Source organism: Tamandua tetradactyla, chromosome 3 (assembly GCF_023851605.1).
Source record: "Tamandua tetradactyla isolate mTamTet1 chromosome 3, mTamTet1.pri, whole genome shotgun sequence".
Taxonomy (NCBI): domain Eukaryota; kingdom Metazoa; phylum Chordata; class Mammalia; order Pilosa; family Myrmecophagidae; genus Tamandua; species Tamandua tetradactyla.
The window spans coordinates 65,869,607-65,890,188 of NC_135329.1; the positions used below are offsets into that span (position 1 = coordinate 65,869,607).

Below are 20,582 nucleotides of genomic sequence, written 5' to 3' on the forward strand. Positions count from 1 at the left end.
TCAATGTAGTTAGTTTGTGTGTTTCAAGGAATTTTCCCATTTCTTCTAGGTTATCTAATATGTTTCTTTACAGTTGTTCATAGTATCCTCTTACATACATTATTTTTTATTATTTCAATCCTCCCTTCCCCCACTTAATAGCAATAACTCTTTGCGGTGTTATTGTTTGCTTTATAATTTATAGAAGGCATATAATTCAGAGTATATATGGTATATATATTTAATTTATCAAGTCTGTGTACCAATTAATGTTAGTATAAGATTCTTACAACAGTATATTTACATTTCTCTCCTCCCAGGATTTGTGCTATTGTTGTCATGCATTTTACTTATACCTATGTTATAACCCCCACCATATATTTTTCCCTTAAACAGTCAATAGTCTTTTAAAGATATTTATTTAATAGGAAAAACAACCTTTTATATTTATCCACAAAGTTGCAGATTCCCGTGCTTGTCATTCCTTTGTACAGATCCAGAGTTCTATCTGGTGTCATTTTCCTTGTCTGAGGGACTGCCTTTGATATGGAACATCCTCTGGCAAGGAATTCTTTCAGCTCTTGTGTGCCTGAAAAAGTCCTTATTTGCCTTGTTTTTGAAAGATATATTCCTTGAGTTTAGAGCCATAACTTGAGTCTTTTAAAACTCACAACATTAAAGTCACTCTGCTGACTCACAGTGTTTCCATCTACAAATGTGCTGTTCTTGTCCTGGCACGCTCTGTGTGATGTGTTTTATTGTACCTTGGCTACTTTTACGATTTTAAAATTTATCTGATTTTAACTTTTTTGATCAAGATATGCTGTAGGGTAGTCCCGTTAATTTTTTTAAATTAATTTCATTTTTTTAAATACCAAAAAACAAGTAACAAACGCAAACATCCCTTTTGATCATTCCGTTCTACATATATAACCAGTAATTCACAATATCATCACATAGTGGCATATTCATCATCATGATAACTTCTTGGAACATTTGTATCCATTCAGAAAAAGAAATAAAACAGAAAAAAATATTTATACATACCATACCCCTTATCCCTCGCTTTCACTGATCACTAGCATTTCAAACCAAACCTACCTTAACATTTGTTCCCCCATTATCCATTTTTATTCCATATGTTCTACTCATCTGTTGACAAGGTAGATAAAAGGAGCATCAGGCACAAGGTTTTCACAATCACACAGTCACATTGTGAAAGCTATATCATTATTCAATCATCATCAAGAAACATGGCTAAAAAAAAACAAACAAACATGGCTACCGGAACACAGCTCTACTCTTTCAGGCAGTTCCCTCCAGCCTCTCCATTACATCTTGAATAACAAAGTAATATCTACTTAATGCATAAGAATAACCTCCAGGATAACCTCTCAACTCTGTTTGGAATCTCTTAGCCATTGTCACTTTATCTCATTTCACTCTTCCCCCTTTTGGTTGAGAAGGTTTTCTCAATCCACTGATGCTGAGTCTCAGCTCATTCTAGGATTCCTGTCCCACATTGCCAGGAAGGTCCACACCCCTGGGACTCATGTCCCATGTAGACAGGGGGAGGGTGGTGAGTTTGCTTGTTGTGTTGGCTGGAGAGAGAGGCCACATCTGAGCAACAAAAGAGGTCCTCTTGGGGGTGACTCTTAGGCCTAATTTTAAGTAGGCTTGACTTATCCTTTGTGGGGTTAAGTTTCATATGAACAAACTCCAAGACTGGGGGCTCAGCATATAGCTTTGGTTATCCACACTGCTTATGAGAATATCAAGAATTCAACTTGGGGAAGATGAATTTTCCCCTGTTCTCCCCATTCCCTGAAGGGGACTTTGCAAATACTTTTCCACTCACTGATCAAATCACTCTGGGATTCATCGGGGCATCACTGTGGGCAAACCAACAAAATCTCATGTCCTACACACACAGTCACATTGTGAAAGCTTATGTACTTATGGTGTTCAATTAAGCTGTCTACATAATTTTATATTAGGAAATGCACTAGTCAAAATATAAATTTTGTACCAAATAAACATTTTTGCTTTAGTCTTACACATAAGTTGAAATTTTAAAATATTAATTACCATCTATTTTCAGCACCCTGCAGTAATGACATTCCTTTGTTCTTTCTCATGCAAAAACATTTTTAAAATTTGTACATTTAGTCACTATCATTATACACTCAAGGCATTCCTAGATTATACCATCTCAATCTTTATCATCTATCTTTCTTTCTGATTTCATTTATGCCCCCAGCCCTTCTCCTTCTATCATTCTAACATTCAGCTTCATTCAGTGTTTTAACATAATTGTATTGCAGTCAGGTAGTATTGTGCTATCCATTTCTGCATTTTTATATTCAGTCCTGTTGCACAATCTGTATCCTTTCAGCTCCAATTACCCAATATTTTACCCTATTTCTATCTCCTGATGGTCTCTGTTACCAACGAAATATTCCAAGTTTATTCACTAATGCCAATTCATATCAGTGAGACCATACAGTATTTCTCCTTTTGTTTCTGGCTAATCTCACTCAGCATAATGTCCTTAAGGTCCATCCATGTTGTTACATACTTCATAACTTTATTCTGTCTTACAGCTGCATAATATTCTATCATATGTATATACCACAGTTTGTTTAGCCACTCATCTGTTGATGCACATTTTGGCTGTTTCCATCTCTTTGCAATTGTAAATAATGCTGCTATAAACATTTGCTGCATATATTCAAAAACTGCCTCCTCTTATTTGCCTTGACATGCCCTGACATGTCCAAACATCTCTCGATCTTGCAAGCCCTGCTAATCTGACCCTCTGCCTAGCAACTCCTGAGCATATATCACCCCACCTTTTCACCTCCTTTTCATTGGACCATGTACACACCCCCTTAACCAATCCACATACTCCATACTAGCCATCCGTCAAAGTTTCCCCGCCTATGTTACCTCCCCTTCACCAACCCTATATATTCTCTGTGTTTCCCCCTCTTGGGAGCCTAGCCTGTAAGCCTTGCCAGCCAGCTAGGTTCCGCGAGCTACTCCTGCAATAAACTGCTGCAAATATTCTTTGCTCTTGGTTTATTGTGCTCGCGCGCCCTCCAGACCTTCGAGCCCCATGGTTTCGGCTGACACCGCTCTCCAGCCGAACCGCATCCGAGGATGAGACCCCAGTGCGGTCGGGCAAGGCAAGCCCCACGCCGCAAACATTGGTGTGCAAATGTCCGTTTGTGTCCTTGCCCTCATGTCCTCTGAGTAGATACCTAACAATGAATGGTATTGCCGGGTCATATGTCAATTCTATATTTAGCTTTTTGAGGAACCACCAAACTGCCTTCCACAGCGGTTGTACCATTTGACATTCCACCCAACAGTGGATAAGTGTGCCTCTTTCTCCACATCCTCTCCATCACTTGTCATTTTCTGTTTTATTGATAATGTCCATTCTGGTGGGAGTGAGATGATATCTCATTGTGGTTTCGATTTGCATTTCTCTAATGGCCAGGGAAGTTGAACATCTCTTTATGTATCTTTTGGCCGTTTGTATTTCCTCTTCTGAGAAGTGTCTGTTCAAGTCTTTTGCCCATTTTGTAATTGGGTTGTCTGTCTTTTTGTTGTTGAGTTGAACAATTACTTTGTAAATTCTGGATACTAGACCTTTATCTGATATGTCTTTTCCAAATACTGTCTCCCATTGTGTAGGCTATCTTTTTACTTTCTTGATGAAGTTCTTTGATGCACAAAAGCATTTAATTTTGAAGAGTTCCCATTTCTTTCTTTCTTCAGTGCTCTTGCTTTGGGTGTAAGGTCTATAAAACCACCTCCAAGTATAAGATCCATGAGATATTTCCTTACATTTTTTTTCTAACAATTTTATGGTCTTAGATCTAATGTTTAGGTCTTTGATCCATTTTGAGTTAACTTTTGTATAGGGAGTGAGATATGGGTCCCCTTGCATTCTTTTGCATTGGATATCCAGTTCTCTAGGCACCATTTATTGAAGAGACTGTTCTGTCACAGGTGAGCTGGCTTGACTGCCTTATCATAGATGAATTGTCCATAGATGAGAGGGTCTATATCTGAACACTCTATTCGATTCCATTGGTCAATATATCTATCTTTATGCCAGTACCATGCTGTTTTGACCACTGTAGCTTCATAATATGCCTTAAAGTCAGCATGAGACCTCCAAGTTCATTTTTCTCCTCAGGATATTTTTACCTATTTGGGGCACCCTGCCCTTCCAGATAAATTTGGTTATATGTTTTTCTATTTCTGAAAAGTAAATTGTTGGGATTTTGATTGGTATTGCATTGAATCTGTAAATCAATTTAGGTAGAATTGACATCTTAACTATATTTAGTCTTCCAATCCATGAACATGGTATGCCCTTCCATCTAGTTAGGTCTTCTGTGATTTCTTTTAACAATTTCTTGTAGCTTTCTCTGTATAGGTCTTTTGTCTCTTTAGTTAAATTTATTCCTAAATATTTTATTTTTTTGGTTGCAATTATAAATGGAATTTTTTTCTTGATTTCTTCCTCAGATTGTTCATTACTAGTGTATAGAAACACTACAGATTTTTGAGTGTTGATTTTGTAACCTGCCACTTGGCTGTACTCATTTATTAGCTCTAGTAGTTTTACTGTGGATTTTTCAGGGTTTTCGACATATAGTATCATATCATCTGCAAACAGTGAGAGTTTCACTTCTTCCTTTCCAATTCTGATGCCTTGTATTTCTTTTTCTTGTCTAATTGCTCTGGCTAGAACATCCAACACGATGCTGAATAACAGTGGTGATAGTGGACATCCTTGTCTTGCTTCTGATGTTAGGGGGAAAGTTTTCAGCTTTTCCCCATTGAGGATGATATTAGCTGTGGGTTTTTCATACATTCCCTTTACCATTTTAAGGAAGTTCCCTTCTATCCCTATCCTTTGAAGTGTTTTCAATAGGAAAGGATGTTGAATTTTGTCAAATGCCTTTTCTGCATCAACTGAGATAATCATGTGGTTTTCTGCTTTGATTTGTTAATATGGTGTATTACATTAATTGATTTTCTTATGTTTAACCATCTTGCATACCTGGGATGAATCCTACTTGGTCATGATGTGTAACTCTTTTAATGTGTTGCTGGATTCTATTTGCTAGAATTTTCTTAAGGATTTTTGCATCTATATTCATTAGAGAGATTGGTCTGTAGTTTTCTTTTTTTGTAATATCTTTGTCTGGCTTTGGCATGAGGGTGATGTTGGCTTCGTAGAATGAGTTAGGTAGCTTTCCCTCTTCAATTTTTTTTGAAGAGTTTAAGCAGGATTGGTACTAATTCTTTCTTGAATGTTTGGTAGAATTCACATGTAAAGCCATCTGGTCCTGGACTTTTCTTTTTGGGGAGCTTCTTAATGACTGATTCAATTTCTTTACTTGTGATTGGTTTGTTGAGGTCGTCTATTTCTTCTAGAGTCAAAGTTGGTTGTTCATGCCTTTCTAGAAAGTTGTCCATTTCATCTACATTGTCATATTTATTAGCATAAAGTTGTTCATAGTATCCTGTCATTACTTCCTTTATTTCTGTGGGGTCAGTGGTTATGTCTCCTCTTTTCCATTTCTGATCATATTTATTTGCATCCTCTCTCTTCTTCTTTTTGTCAGTCTTGCTAAGGGTCCATCAATCTTATTGATTTTCTCACAAAACCAGCTTCTGGTTTTGTTGATTTTCTCAATCATTTTCATGTTTTCAATTTCATTTATTTCTGCTCTAATCTTCATTATTTCTTTCCTTTTGTTTGCTTTGGGGTTAGTTTGCTGTTCTTTCTCTAGTTCTTCCAAGTGGACAGTTAATTTCTTGATTTTTGCCCATTCTTCTTTTTTGATATAGGCATTTAGGGCAATACGTTTCCCTCTTCACACTGCCTTTGCTGTGTTCCACAAGTTTTGATATGTTGTGTTTTCATTTTCATTTGCCTCGAGATATTTACTGATTTCTCTTGTAATTTCTTCCTTAATCCACTGGTTGTTTAAGAGTGTGTTGTTGACCCTCCACATATTTGTGAATTTTTTGGCACTTTGCCTATTATTGATTTCTAACTTCATTCCTTTATGATCTGAGAAAGAGTTTTGTATGATTTCAATCTTTTCAAATTTATTGAGACTTGCTTTGTAACCCAGCATATGGTCTATCTTTGAGAATGATCCATGAGCACTTGAGAAAAAAGGTGTACCCTACTTTTGTGGGGTGTAGTGTTCTGTAAATGTCTGTTAAGTCTAGCTCATTTATTGTAATATTCAGATTCTCTGTTTCTTTATTGATCTTCTGTCTAGATGTTCTGTCCATTGATGAGAATGGTGAATTGAAGTCTCCAACTATTATGGTAGATGTGTCTATTTCTCTTTTCAGTGTTTTCAGTGTGTGCTGCATGTATTTTGGAGCATTCTGGTTCAGTGTATAAATATTTATGATTGTTATGTCTTCATGCTGAATTGTTCCATTTATTAATATATAGTATCCTTTTTTGTCTCTTTTAACTGTTTTACAGTTGAAGTCTAATTTGTTGGATATTAGTATAGCTACTCCTACTCTTTTCTGATTGTTATTTGCATGAAATATTTTTTCCAAACCTTTCACTTTCAACCTATGTTTATCCTTGGGTCTAAAATGTGTTTCCTGTAGACAGCATATAGATGGGTCCTGTTTTTCAATCCATTCTGCCAGTCTATGTCTTTTGATTGGGGAGTTTAATCCATTAACATTTAGTGTTATTACTGTACGGGTAGTACTTTCTTCTCCCATTTTGCCTTTTGGAGTTTATATGTCACATCTAATTTTCCTTCTTTTTATCTTTACTCATAGTCTTCCTTTCTACACTCTTCTCCACACCTCTCTCTTCAGTCCTTTTGTATCTGTCTCTAGTGCTCCCTTTAGTATGTCTTACAGAGCTGGTCTCTTGCTCACAAATTCTCTCAGTGATTTTTTGTCTGAGAATGTTTTAATTTCTCCCTCAGTTTTGAAGATAATTTTGCTGGATATAGAATTCTTGGTTGGCAGTTTTTCTCTTTTAGTAATTTAAATATATCATCCCACTGTCTTCTTGCCTCCATGGTTTCTGCTGAGAAATCTACACATAGTCTTATTGGGCTTCCCTTGTATGTGATGGATTGCTTTTCTCTTACTGTTTTCAAGATTCTGTCTTTCTCTTTGACCTCTGACATTCTGATTAGTAAGTGTCTTGGAGTACGAACATTTGAATCTATTCTCTTTGGGGTAGAATATTCTTGGATCTATAATTTTAAGTCTTTCATAAGATTTGGGAAATTTCCAGTGCTAATTTCCTCCATTAGTTTTTCTCCTCCTTTTCCCTTCAGTTCTCCTTCTGGGACACCCACAACACCTATATTCGTGTGCTTCATATTGTCATTCAATTCCCTGAGTCCCTGCTCACATTTTTCCATTTTTTCCCTATATTTTCTTTTTCTTGTAGGATTTCAGATATTCCATCCTCCAGTTCACTAATCCTATGTTCTGTCTCTCGAAATCTACCATTGTAGGTTTCTATTGTTTGTCATCTCTTCTACTGTGCCTTTCATTCCCATAAGTTCTGTGATTTGTTTTTTTCAGACTTTTGATTTCTTCTTTTTGTTCATTCCTTGCCTTCTTTATATCCTCCCTCAATTCATTGATTTGGTTTTTGATGAGGTTTTCCATGTCTGTTCATATATTCTGAATTAACTGTTTCAACTCCTGTATCTCATTTGAATTGTTGGTTTGTTCCTTTGACTGTGCCGTATCTTCAATTTCCCTAGTGTGATTTGTTATTTTTTTTGTTGGCATCTAGGCATTTAATTACCTTAATTAGTTTATTCTGGAGATTGCTTTCACTTCTTTTACCTAGTGTTTTCTTGCTGGATGAATTTGTTGTCTATCTGTTCTTTGACATTCAGTTCAGCTTTTTCTGGACCTCTAGCTTAGGTTTTGTTTAACAGAGGAGAATTTTTCAGCTCTTGTTTCTTGCCCTGCCTGTATGGTGCCTTCCCCCCGACCCACCCTTAGGAGGGTCTACTTTGGTATTATAGACCCCAGCCGGATTTTTCCAGACCAAACTGGCCTCCTATCAGGAGGAAAGAGTCACCTGCATCGGTTTTCCCTGAGGGTGAGACCCAGCAGGTTGAAAGATTTTCCTGTGAAGTCTCTGGACTCTGTTTTTCTTATCCTGCCCAGTACGTGGCACTTGTCTGCCTGCAGGTCACAGCAGCATAAGATGATGCAGTGCCTTTAACTTTGGTGGATTCTCCCTGCTGGGGGCATGGTGGAGACAGAGAAGAGGCTGTAGGCTGGTTTTAATGGCTTCAAATGACCAAGCCCTGGTGTCTAAATTCCTTAAGGGAGGGATTCCATCTGAGTTGGGCTTCACCCCTCCCCTGGGGAAGGCACAGGTTCCAGACAAGCCCTCAAACGAGTTTGTTTCTGCCTATGCCTGGGGCATTTGCAGCCTGACAAGTCCTGCCACTGTATCCAAGGGCAGTCAAGCCTCTGTAGAAACACAGCTACAAAAACCTCTGTTTCTTTTCCCTTCAGCCCTGCCCCCTTGGCATCGGGGCAAAAATGAGCTACCTCCACTTTGACCAGGTTAACCTGAGCTGGGGGCCTATTTTTAGTAGTTAGAATTTGTTAATTAATGCCACAATTGGAGTTTGGTTGGACTCAGCCCCTGCTGCTGGTAAAGTCTCTTTCCTTTCCCCTCTGGGAAGCAGTTTGTGGCGGGGGGGTCGCTGGCTGCCATGTCTTGGGGAACTCATGGTTCTGGGGGTGCTCGCCGCTGGTCCAGCTGGTCCAGACTGGGGTATGCTGTGTGTCCGATCACTGACGTGGCCCAGGAGCTGTTCTGTAGTGTTTCTGGTTATTTAGTAGTTGTTCTGGAGGACGAACTAAATTACACACATTGCTAAGCCGCCATCTTGGTCTGCTATCTTCCCCCTTAATTTTTTTTTGCTTTAATTTGTAGCTTATTTTCACCAAGCAAGAAAAAAATCAGCCATTATTTCTTCTAATATTTTTTTCTGCATCTTCCTCAGAGGCTGCCAGTTTACCATTTATTAGGCCATGCAAAGTTGTTCCATTGCTCCCTGATGCTCTATTCTTTGTTTTTCAGTTTTCTTTTCTCTGTTTCATTTTAGCTCATTTCTATTGTTGTGTTTTCAAGTTCATTAATCTTTTTTTCTGGTGTCTAAATTACTTTCTTTCCCATCCAGTTTATTTTTTAATCTCAGACATTGCAATTTGCATCTCTAGAAGGTTAATTTGGGCTTTTTTTTTTTTTAATCTCTGCTACATGCTTTTCTCTAGCTTCTTGAACATATGGAATGAAGTTCTAATAATTCTTTTAATTTTTTTTTGACTACTAATTATATCATTTGTGTCATTTCTGGGTTGGTTTCTATTGATATTTTTTTTCCTTTTCATTCTGAGTCTTACTTTCTAGCTTTACATACCTGGTAATTTTTGGCTGCCAGTGCTGCATATTTTTTTGTGTTCTTATAAATCTCCTTGAGCATTGATCTAGGCTATACTTAGTTTACTTGGAAACAGCGTAACCCTTCAGGCCTTGCTTTTAGGGTTTGTTAGACAGTGCTGGAGCAGGCTTAGGTGAGGGCTAGCTTTGCTGAGTGCTGGGCACTCCACAAGGCCCCTGTGTCCTGAAGTTTCCTACTCTAGTGGTGGAACAGCATCTACTGTCAACTCCTGTGAGTTTCAGGCATGGCACCCGCTAATCCTTGTGGTTGACTCTTTCCTTGGCCTTGCATCGTTTCTTCACACACACGTGGCGATGACCACTCAGCTGCAGACTCAAGGAGGCCCTGGTCAGATCTCTGGAGTCCTCAGTCTCGGCAGCTCTCCCGTCTTGGGAACTTTGTCTTGTAGATGCCACCTGCCTTATTCTCCCTGCACTCACAGCACCTCTTCTCAACTAGGGGAGGCCCCTGGGCTTTACTTGGGTTCCTTCTTCCTGAGTGCAGGCCAAAAACTTTATCATGCAGAAGCTTGGAGGCTTACCTAATTTGTTTCAGGATCACTTCTTTCATTGCCTGATGTCCAGAGTCTGGAAGCACTACTGTGTGTTACATTCGTCCCATTTTTCAGTTGTTTCAGACAGGAGGGTAAATCTGGTTCTGTCACTTCACTGTGGCCAGAAATGGCAGCCTTGGCTCATCCTCTGCACAGAGTTCAGGGTAGGCAGTTCCTGTCTTAAGAGAACCCTGAGTGGGCCCCTCTCAGAGTTGGGGCATCTGACTTCTGAGTAGGAAGTCCAGGTCACAGATGCTCCTATCTGACCAATGTCTTGCTCTTCACATCTTACCCAAGGTGACAGATGCCACAGCAGCTGGGGCAGAATCCAGGGTGAGGGAGACGACTCATTTTCCACCTTCCTTCCTTCCTTCCTTCCTTCCTGCCTGCCTCCTGCCTCTCTCCCGTTATTTGCCCAGGACACCCAGGCAGAGTAAAGCCTCCTAAAGGGTGGCAGCCGGATGGTGGTGGGAACAGCATGGCATGGTCCCTACCTTTGTAGGTCAAGAGACTACTTTATGCTTGCTCCAAAAAGCCACTGAATGGGGACGGGGTTGGTTGGAGTGGGGGACAAACTGCTGCAGGACTAGGGAGGTACTGACCTTCCCTTACTGAGCACCACGTGCCAGGGGCTGAAACAGCCAGAAGGAATGCACCTGCGTCTGTTTCCAACGACCCACAGTTTATAACTTGACTTCTTTGGGAGCAAGGCACTGCAGCTCCAAACCGTGGACATCTCCAGGAGTTGTGACCGTCGTCGGCTTGTCCTCGGGGCCGCGCGTCCCGGGCCGCAGCCCCCGCGCCCGCCCCAGCCACGGCCTCTTGTGTTGCAGGTTTCCGCGCCTGCACAGCGCCGTAATCCGCACCCTCGTGCTCCTGCAGCACTACGCGGCCGCCCTGATGGCCGTGTGCGGCCTCCCGCAGATGCGCAGCCGCACGTCGGTGGAGACGCTGGCCATGGCGCAGGGCCTCCTCGGCGCCCCCGGGCGCTGCCGCTGCGGCCGCGGGCCCATGGTGCTGCTGCGGGCGCCCTGCGCGGCCCTGGCGGCGGCGGCCTTCGAGCGGCTGGCCCGCGTGCGGGAGCGCCTGGCGCTGCAGCGGCGTTTCGAGATCATCCTGGCCCAGCCCGGCGCCGGCCTCACCGTGGGGCAGCACTTCGTGCAGCAGCTCAAGGTGGGCGCGGGGGCGGCGCTGGAGCCGGGGGAGGGGCCCTCCCGCCAGCGCACCTGCGCGTCCCCCCCTGCAGTCCAATTCCCCAGCCCGCCCCCTCAAGCACAGGCTCGGGTTCCCAGCTCCCTGGGTCCAAGAACTTTTCTTTCTACCCAGAGTGCGTTTCCCTCCTCTGTTCAACTTCTGCTTTTAGGCCTTTAGACTTCAACCCACCCCAATGGGGGTAGGGGTTGGGCGGGGTGGGGGGGGGCTGGTGTGCTGCCTCCTCTTGTTGCCCTGTCCCCTCTGCTGACCACTGCCAGCACTTACCTCACAACCTTCCAGTGCCTTCCTGCTGGCCCCATGCCCGGCACATGCCTGGCTCTCACTCCCTAAACCAAGAGGCAAGGGAGAAGACAGTCTAGGGAAAGAACATTAGGAAAATAAGTGGGTGGAAAATGTGATTGCAGGGATGATGACATCACTGACAGCACGTGGGAAAGAACCTTAGGGGAACTGAGGACATGGATTTCCTCCTGAAGCATCTATCAGTTAACAGACATTTGAGAGCATCTAAGATGTAGCAGGCAGGGCTCTGGGTGGCTGGGAAGACAGATGCAGGAAGGAGCTGGATAAGGTGCTTATTTGCAGCATAGAAAACTTTCCTGCCCATTGAAGGACTGGCTGAGAAGGCTTTACTCAACAGGAAGTGTTTAAAGAAGACAGCAAGTTCCCCTGGGCCTGCTGTATTTCTCTTTAATTATCTGCAGATGTGGCAGAAAATTGAGGATGCAGAGTGGAGACCTCAGACTTACCTGGAGTTGGAGGGCCTGCCTTGCATCCTGATATTCAGTGGGATGGAGCCGCATGGCGAATCTCTGCCCAGGTGAGTGGAGGGTCCTGCCCCTGGGAGAGCCTGGACCGGGGGCTGCCCAGAGGTGCTGTCCCTGCCTGTTCCTGGGTGCCTTCGTGTCCACAGGCAGTGCAGGTTTGTGTGTTTATGCTGAGGGTTGTCCCGTCACTGGTGGTAATGGGTGAGGGAGGGGGTAGTGGCAGGTCCTGGGGTGCTGCTCTCTGCAGCCACATTGGGGTCTCAGACCCCCACCGGTGTCTCCCCATCGGGGGGTCGCGGGGTGGGGGCAGGGTGGTGTTTATGAAAGCTGGGAATGGGTGTTCTCTTCCGCTGGTCCCCAGATCCCCGTGGCTGTAAGATGTCCTGTGGGGAGCGGGGTGTGTTGGGTTGCTCAGGAAGGGGCTGCTTCTTCCAGCACAAACTGGGGACCCCCTGGTTTCCTTCACAGAGCCCTCTGTCCTGACAAGGGAAGGCGTGGTTGTCCCATCCATAGACGGCGCTCCGTCAAAACGTTCTGCGGGAATGTCCTTCCTTTGTTTCCTGCCAGGTCCCTTCGGTACTGTGACCTGCGTTTGATGAACTCCTCCTGCCTGGTGAGAGCAGCCTTGGAGCAGGAGCTCGGCCTGGCTGCCTGCCTGGTCGGTGAGGGGGCGCCCCCGGAGAAAGGCGCCCCAAACCAAGCCCTGGAGAGTGACATGGACAATGGAAATGAGCAGCTGGGGAAAGAAGGTGAGGCGGGCGCCTGCCCCCCCCAGCTCCTGCCTGGAGCTCCTTCTGGACGGCGGTCTCGAGGCGGCTGTGCGCACACCTGGACAGCTGTCTCCGCTGGCTTGGCCACTCCAGGACCAAGATAAGTCTTTGACGAAGGAAATGGCACAGCCTGCCTCGAAATCAGATGGAACATTTTTCTATTTTTGGTGGCATGAGAAAATGGAAACTCCTATCAGTTCCTCCTAGCTCGAGGATTCTTTTTAAAATTTTTTTAAATACCAAAAAAACACCAAACAAACACAAACATTTTTAACTTTTGATCATACCGTTCTACATATATAATCAGTAATTCACAGTATCATCACATAGTTGCATAGTCACCGTCATGATCATTTCTTGGAACAGTTGCATCTATTCAGAAAAAGGAATAAAAAGAAAACAGAAAAAAATTTATACTTACCATACCCCTTACCCCTCCCTTTCATTGATCACTAGCATTTCCAACTAAATTTATTTTAACATTTGTTGCCCCTATTATTTATTTTTATTCCATGTGTTCTACTCGTCTGTTGACAAGGTTAGCTCGAGGATTCTTAGAGAATAGGATGGAAAATTTAGATTTCTTAGGGTTCAAGTTCATCGTTTGTTCAAATTGTTGAGAATTCTGCCACATGTATGATTCCCTTGCTTATTTATTTTAGATGAATCAGCTCACCAGTATGCTGTCCTTTACAGGGATTTATGACAATAGGCCAGTGCATTTGTAGACTCTTAGAATCTGACGCTGTATTTTTAATAGGATTCATAAGTCAGACCAGTGCAAGGCATTTGGCTGTAGTTAAGGGCATAGTAGAAAACATAAAAAGCCAACAGTGTGAATAGAAAGGTCTTGTGAAGGAGCATGGCTAGTGGAACCCCGGACCCCACGCCTTCTCAGTCTGCTGACCCCGTGGCTTAGGGCAAGTCGTTCACCTGTCAGGCAGGTGTTGGGAGACCTGTCCTATGCCCTCCCTGTTGCTACAGTGATCTTTCAGAAGCACGAGTTCCCTGCCCACCCGGGGGAATGAGCCATCACTCTTGGCATTTCACTCCCCTCCCCTGTGCTACTCCTTCTCCGGCGCCCCGCCTCAGCCCCGCTGCGTGACTGCACAAAGCTCGTGGCTGTGCCTGGTGGTGTGTGCACGTGGCCTCCGGGCCACATGGCGCTTTCGCTGCTCAGGGTTCCCTCCTCTGTCTTCCACCAGGGTTTCCCTTCAGTTTTCAGTGCCACGTCACCTCCCCCAGGAAGCCCGCCGTGCCTCGGGGCTCCCTGGCCCCTTTCTCCCAAAGCTGTGTGTGGCCCCTTTCTCCCAAAGTGGTGGTGGGACGGATGGACGAGGCGAGCAAACACCCTTTATGAATTATGTGGTGCTGGGAGAATGTCGAGGGTGAGGATCATGAAGCGATTTTGGTGTGTTTGTTTCGAAACAGGCTCCACCTCGGAGAAGAGAAGTCCCACGGGCAGGGAAAGGCCGTGCTCGCGTGGCTCCGCATCTTCGTCCCTGTCCTCTAAATCGTCCGGTGAGTCTCCCGCGTGGGACACGATGGACCTGGGCTTCCGAAACGCAAGGAGTTATAAGGGCCACTTGCCGATCCTTTATTTTCAACCAGAACTGGGGAGAGAGGGAAGCCTTTGAAGCACCGAACTTTCTAGAGAATAAAGGTTATCTCAGTCGGGACTGAGAAGTTGGAGACTTTGGGGGAAATTGCAGGTTTCAGTCACCGCTCTTTTCCGGAAGATTGGTGTGTCCTGTGCTGCGGGTGGAAGAGTGAGTGGGTGTGGGCATCCTTCGCTGGGAGCTCGCCCGTAGGGCTGTTGGCTCTGGGCACTTGCTGTGCCCTCGGGGGGGCCCAGGGCTGGGGCAGGTGTGCCTGTCAGCTCTGATCCAGAGAAAGAGAGTCAGCAGGTTTCACTGGGGAAAGCAACCAAAGGCACCGCTGAGCCCTGAACCCAGAGGCGTGATGGATTCGGCTCAGGTGGAGGGCAGACTCAAGGCAGGGAGCAGCCACTGAGGGTTTCAGAGAGCAGCTGACACTTGGTGGCTTTGGTGTAGTATGTGCAGTGAAAGTACGTGCGGCGCCGAGAGCTGGGGTGCCCAGGGGGCTACAGACTGGAGCGGGTGGGGGGCACAGCTGTGCTCAGGTGTGGCCTGGAAGAGCCGGTGGTGTGATCGAGGTGGGAGAGGGTAGGGAGCACAGGAAGTTTGCTTGGGTAGCTTGGTTGTCCTTTTCACCTGGCCTCTTGCCACGGGGGAGCCCCGTTGTTGCTCGCTGAGTGGAGTCAAAGAGCCCTAAGCAATCACAGGGCCTTTTGCTCTGTCTAGAGGAAGATAGGATTCCTAATGCAGGGCTCAGGCAGCAAAGCCCAGTGCTGCAGCCTCGAGGATCTTTGGGGAGCCTGGGGCCCTGGAAGGAAGCTGGCAGATGGGGAAGGAGCCTGCATCACTCAGAGGAGCCCAGCTAACTTGCAGCCTCTCTCCTCCTGTAGGGTCTCCAGCCAGGGGCGGTGGTGACATTCTCAGAGAGGGTCTCTCAGAGGGCGCTGAGAGCTTAGGGGTCTCTTCACAGAGGCACACTAGGGAGTCAGGGACCAGGGCAGGGGGTGGCACCTCTCCTTTATAGACCGATGGTCTCTAGTGATTCAAGAGAGACAAACTGAGGTCCAGCGGTAGACAGACGGGAACACACTCTGGGATCTGTCCTCAGGTTCCTGCAGAGACACCTCTTCCCAAACTAGGGCAGTGGGTGGAGACTCTGCACCAAGGGGCCCACTCTGAGTCTCGTACCCCTGGAGAATGGGTGGGGACCTCTGTGGTCCTAAGGTCCACTCTGAGCCTTGTGTCTCTTTCCAGGCCCTTCACACCTAGCTATGCCCCGGGCTCCCCACAGTCTCCCCATCCCTGTTCTCAAATCCTCCACCAATGGACAGGCCATCTTGGTGGGGTGAGAAGTGGATGCAGATGGCCTCCTTCGTGCTGCTGAGGTGGAAGGAGGAGGTCACTGAGAGAGGAAGGAGAGGGGTGTCAGGACAGCCTGAGCTGACTGCACCTGATGGGATATACCTCGGAGTCATCTCACATGCCCCTTCTCCCTGGAGCCCACAGGGTTAAGATAAAGGTGTTGCTTTCTGGGAAACCCCTGCCAAACCACTGCAGGGCTCCTTCCTGCAGTGACCACACTGCAGGCGCCAGCCGTCGGGGTGCAGCTGATGGCTTCTTCTCTCCCCAGGCTCGGGGTGCAGCTATGCTTCTTCTCTCCCCAGGCTCCACGCTCTGCGGCGAGTCCTCGGGCCCGGTGGGACCCCCACCCGGAGAGCGGGCAAAGCAGGCAGAGCAGGGCTGGGGGTCAGCCGGCAGCACCACGGAGGGGCCCGCCGCCCCGCCTGAGCAGTGGGAACACCCCGCAGGTCCAGGCCCCTGGCCCGACACCGGGCTCAGGCCAGGCCAGACCCATGTTCCTGAGCCGGCCACCTCGTCCACCTCCTCCCCATGTGCCCTGACCAGGGCCTGCCGGCGGCCGCCAGTGGTCATCCTGCCCAAGCTGGTGCACGACCTGCTCACGTCCACAGACAGCAGCGGCCTGCCCAAGGCCACCTCGCTCCTACCCGCGCCCTCGGTCATGTGGACCAGCTCCTTCCGGCCCCTGCTCAGCAGGGCCACGACGGCCACTGAGCAGTCCCTCTACTACCGGCAGTGGACGGTGCCACGGCCCAGCCACGCTGACTATGGCCACCCCCCTTCCGCCCGCGGAGGCAGCTTCCACCCCCGGAGGCTGCTGCTCAGCGGACCCCCCCAGGTGCGTGCTGGGCCCCACGCTGGCGGCCTGCACCCCCAGACCCACTCCCGGGTCGTCTACTCCCCCACACCCACTCTCGCTCAGCCACTGCCTGCATCTGTGTCCTGAGCAGGGATTGAGGGTCTGAAATACCCCTTTACTGGCCTCGGCTATTCCCGGGGCAGAGGCCATTCCCTCCTCCACGACGGGCCCTCTGTGGCCTCTTGCTCCTGCACACTGTGGGTCTCTGCTTCCTTCTGTCCTTCCGCCCTCACGGCGGGCCTGCCAGGTCGGCATGCACCCTGAGAGATCAGCACGAGGCCAGTTCTGCCCTGGGAGGTTTCAGTGGAACGCTGGAGGCAGGAGGCCTGCTCCCCCATCCCAGCGCTCCCCAACTCATAACAATCAAGGACCCTTTTCACCTGTCAAATGGCAAAAATCTAACAGTGTGCATGTTTGGTGCTTCATGAGCATGTGGGAGAAGGAGCTCCGTGGCGGCCTTAGGGAGTTGCTTTGGCAGGAAGTGCAGGTGTGAATAGGGGCTGCTGGGCACCAGCTTACCTGGCGTATGGGCAGGTCACGGGCCTTCCCAGTGCTTCAGTGCCCTCTTCTCAGAATGAAGAAAGTAGCAGCACCTTTAGCGTAGAAATGGCGTGAGAGCCTAACAAGGGTGATTGTAGGGCGGCTGGGATGTCGCCTGGCTCAGAGAAAGCGGTTAACATCGTGTCATCCCACCTCCTTTTTGCACCTACTGTTGAAGGTGTGCTATCTTTGACCCAGAAAGTTCATTTTCAGGAATCCATCCCTCATGCACGAAGATATGTATGCATAAAAATACTCATTTTAGAGCTGTTTGCTCAGTGACATCGATTGAGCCTTGGGTGAATAGATTTGGGCATGACTGTGCCATGGAATTCAGCCATAGAAAATGTCAGGTAGAGCTCTAGATACTGACATTGGCATTTCTCTAAAAATACTAAATGCAAAATATCAAGTTACAAAATAATATATGTAGTGTAATATCAATTAGAAAAACACATCAATGGGTGTGCATATGTGTGAAAATGCCTAGGAAGACTTCTGACCTGATTGCCACTGAAATGTTACCCGGGAAGAGGAGTGAGATTTGGGGACCAAGAGAAGGAATATTATAACTTTAAACCTCCTTATCCCACTGTAATGCTTGAACTTCATAAATGAGCATGTATGAGTTTTGGTAATTTCAAAAAGCAGGATAAAAGGAAATATTTTAAAAAGGCAGTCCTGCTTTCCCCATGCCCTCATGTTATGTATGTTATCAATCTTTAAGATTTTTGCCAGTTTGATAGGTGAAAAAACAGTATATTGTAGTTTTACTGATAAAGTTGAACATATTTTTATATAGTTATTGGTTTGGGAATTTCTTTTTCAGTGATTTTCTCTTTTCTTGTTTTCCTTTAGGCTGTTTTTCATCTTGTTGATTTGTAGGAGCTCTTTAGATATTATAGATTTTAATCCATTGTTGCATGTGTTGCAAATAGTTCCTCATGCCTCCACCCCTGTTGTCCATCTTATTTTCCTTTTTAAAGTGAGTTATTTTTATTCATCAGTATTTGTTGAATTCTGTTTATGAGCCAGGTATTTGGGCCAAGAGCTTGGAAAGTGCTTTCCTAGAGTTATGGGGGTGGGGGGGGAGGGGAGAGGTTTTAGGCTAGCCCACAGGCACCTTTTTAACCAAATATATAACCAAAACTAAGACTAACAGTCCAGTCAGTGTGCTAGCCTTGTGCTGGGCTGAGGAAGCTAGAGACTCTATGACATAAGAAGAAATAGAAGGAAGAAGAGAAATAATTTTCTCTTTTTACCCTGGCCTTAAGAAGAGAGAATCACGATGCCTAATTATTGTCTTTTACATTGAATTTTGACATCTTACCACAGACATATCAATAAATACAAGAATAGAGAATATGTAATTATGCAAGTCGTTTAGACATTATTACATTTATACTGTCAGTTCATTTGCTTTTAGAGCAACCTTTCTTAAACTTATGAAAAAGCCCTGTTTCTAACAGCTTACAACATGTAAGTTAAATCTGAAGTTAAAATCTGAAGACTCATTTGCAGTGACTCACAAGATGTATGTGCTGCCAGCCTCGTGGTTTTTGGGCTGCCTTTCCCTAAAATGTGCGCACCCTTTGGGATCTTGTTTTAGTTGAATGAGACCTTTGGGCGAGGTGCCGGCCTACGGCACGTGTTGCCGACGGGGCTGGGATGTGGGCAGGGGCGCGCTGTTAGCTCTTCTTTCAACGTCTTTCCAGGTTGGGAAGACAGGTGCCTACCTGGAGTTCCTCCGCATTTTATCCCGAATGCTTGTTCGGCTGACGGAAGTGGATGTATACGATGAAGAAGAGATCAACACCCGTGAGTTGATGCCCAGTGCACGGGTTGGGGTCGTCTTTCTCAACTCTCCAGAGGCTTGAATTGTGTCTTTGACTTTCTAGGTGGAATGATCAGATTACGATTAGTCCAAAAGGCCTTTTCCTTACAGTCATTTTGTGCCATATCAGAATTGCACCCTGGAGGCCTTTGTTGGGATAAAATTACTAATCTAAAAATAATTACAGTTTATTGAGGACCTCCCACGTGTTAAGCATTGTGCTAGATGCGTACTCAAAATTACCACATTTTATTTTTTCTATGCCACACCATGAGATAGATACCATTTTCCCATTTTCTTGATAAGTAATAGGCTCAGGGGCCAATCTGGGAGGTGGCAGAGCTGGAATTAAACCAGATTTGACCCATGCCTCTAGAAAACAGAGTTTTCCATCAGAAGAGGTTTTTTCCTCTTTGGAATTTATTTCCCACTCAAGCAAAAGAGCACATAGGTCGATGTCTTGGGGCAAAACAGAAATATTCATGTGGGGGAAGATGCTTCTCTCTTTGTTCACTGGACATAATTTGACTGTTTGACGTAATTGCCTGATTGAGGTAATTCTCTGTGAACAGCTGTTTTGTGCGAGTTGTAAGACCACTCTCCATTTCCTCTCCACACACCCCTCTCCGTGGTTCATAAACTTGGTCTGGCTGGTGCATCTCTTGCTTTGGGAATGGAAATTCATTATGTTATTGAGAAAGAGTGCCAAGAAGCTGTGCTATCTAAAAGCAAGTCTTCAAATGCCCTTGGCTGTGGTTAAGTTTTTGCTTGGAGAAGATTTGGAACCCAGGAAACCAATCCAGCTTTTTTCCTTTTTTATTAGTTAAATGTAGGTTTACAGAAAAATCATGCAGAAAATAGAGAGTTCCACAATACCCGCTCTAGTATTAGTGCAGTTGTGTGCAGGCTTTGTTCACAATAATGAAAGGACATTATTATAACTGTACTATTAACTCTAGTCCATGCTTTGTGCTAAGGTTCACTGTTTGTGTTGTAGTTTTATGGCATTTAAAAAAATTTTTATTCTAGTAACCATATATATACAGTAAAATTTCCATCCAGTTCTTTGTCTTTCCTTTAAGGAAAGGGGAGTTTCTTTATGCATGCTCTGGATTGTCCACCATTCGTACATTTGAAACTGAATTTCAGATGAACACCAGCAGGTGTTCTGAGCTTCTGTCTCCTTGCTTTCTTGGACATACCAAAGATAAGGACAGGATTTGAACTCAGTATGCTAAAACTCAAAGCCCATTCTCCTAATGTCTTACCACCTCGGGCTTCTCTTTTGCAAAATGGAGAGAGTTCCTGCTTTACAGGGTGTTATGACGGACATATGATGTCACACACATGGAGTTCAGAGCACCTTTTGAATATACAATCAGTGCTGCTCCCCTGTCGCTCATTAATGGGCACGGGCTTTGCCCACACACCATGGAGTGGGTTTAGTGTGTGTGTGTGCACACACACACACACACACACACACATTATTGAATTGGACCAACTAGATGTTTTTACCTTTAGCCTACAAATATTTACTGAGCCCCATAGACTATACCAATCCTAATGTAATGTGAAACCTAGCAGTGAAGGAATGGGGTTTGG

At 45.5% G+C, this 20,582-nt stretch overlaps 1 protein-coding gene across 1 annotated transcript in view; it reads left to right on the forward strand.

The window, feature by feature from the left end:
* Nucleotides 1-20,582, forward strand: part of GREB1 (growth regulating estrogen receptor binding 1) — a 95,228-nt gene that overhangs the window by 53,073 nt on the left and 21,573 nt on the right. The window contains exons 17-22 of the mRNA XM_077153223.1: nt 10,872-11,211; nt 11,958-12,073; nt 12,588-12,769; nt 14,222-14,311; nt 16,053-16,585; nt 18,862-18,964. Coding sequence (XP_077009338.1) covers nt 10,872-11,211; nt 11,958-12,073; nt 12,588-12,769; nt 14,222-14,311; nt 16,053-16,585; nt 18,862-18,964 — 1,364 coding nt within the window. The remainder of the gene's footprint in view (nt 1-10,871; nt 11,212-11,957; nt 12,074-12,587; nt 12,770-14,221; nt 14,312-16,052; nt 16,586-18,861; nt 18,965-20,582) is intronic.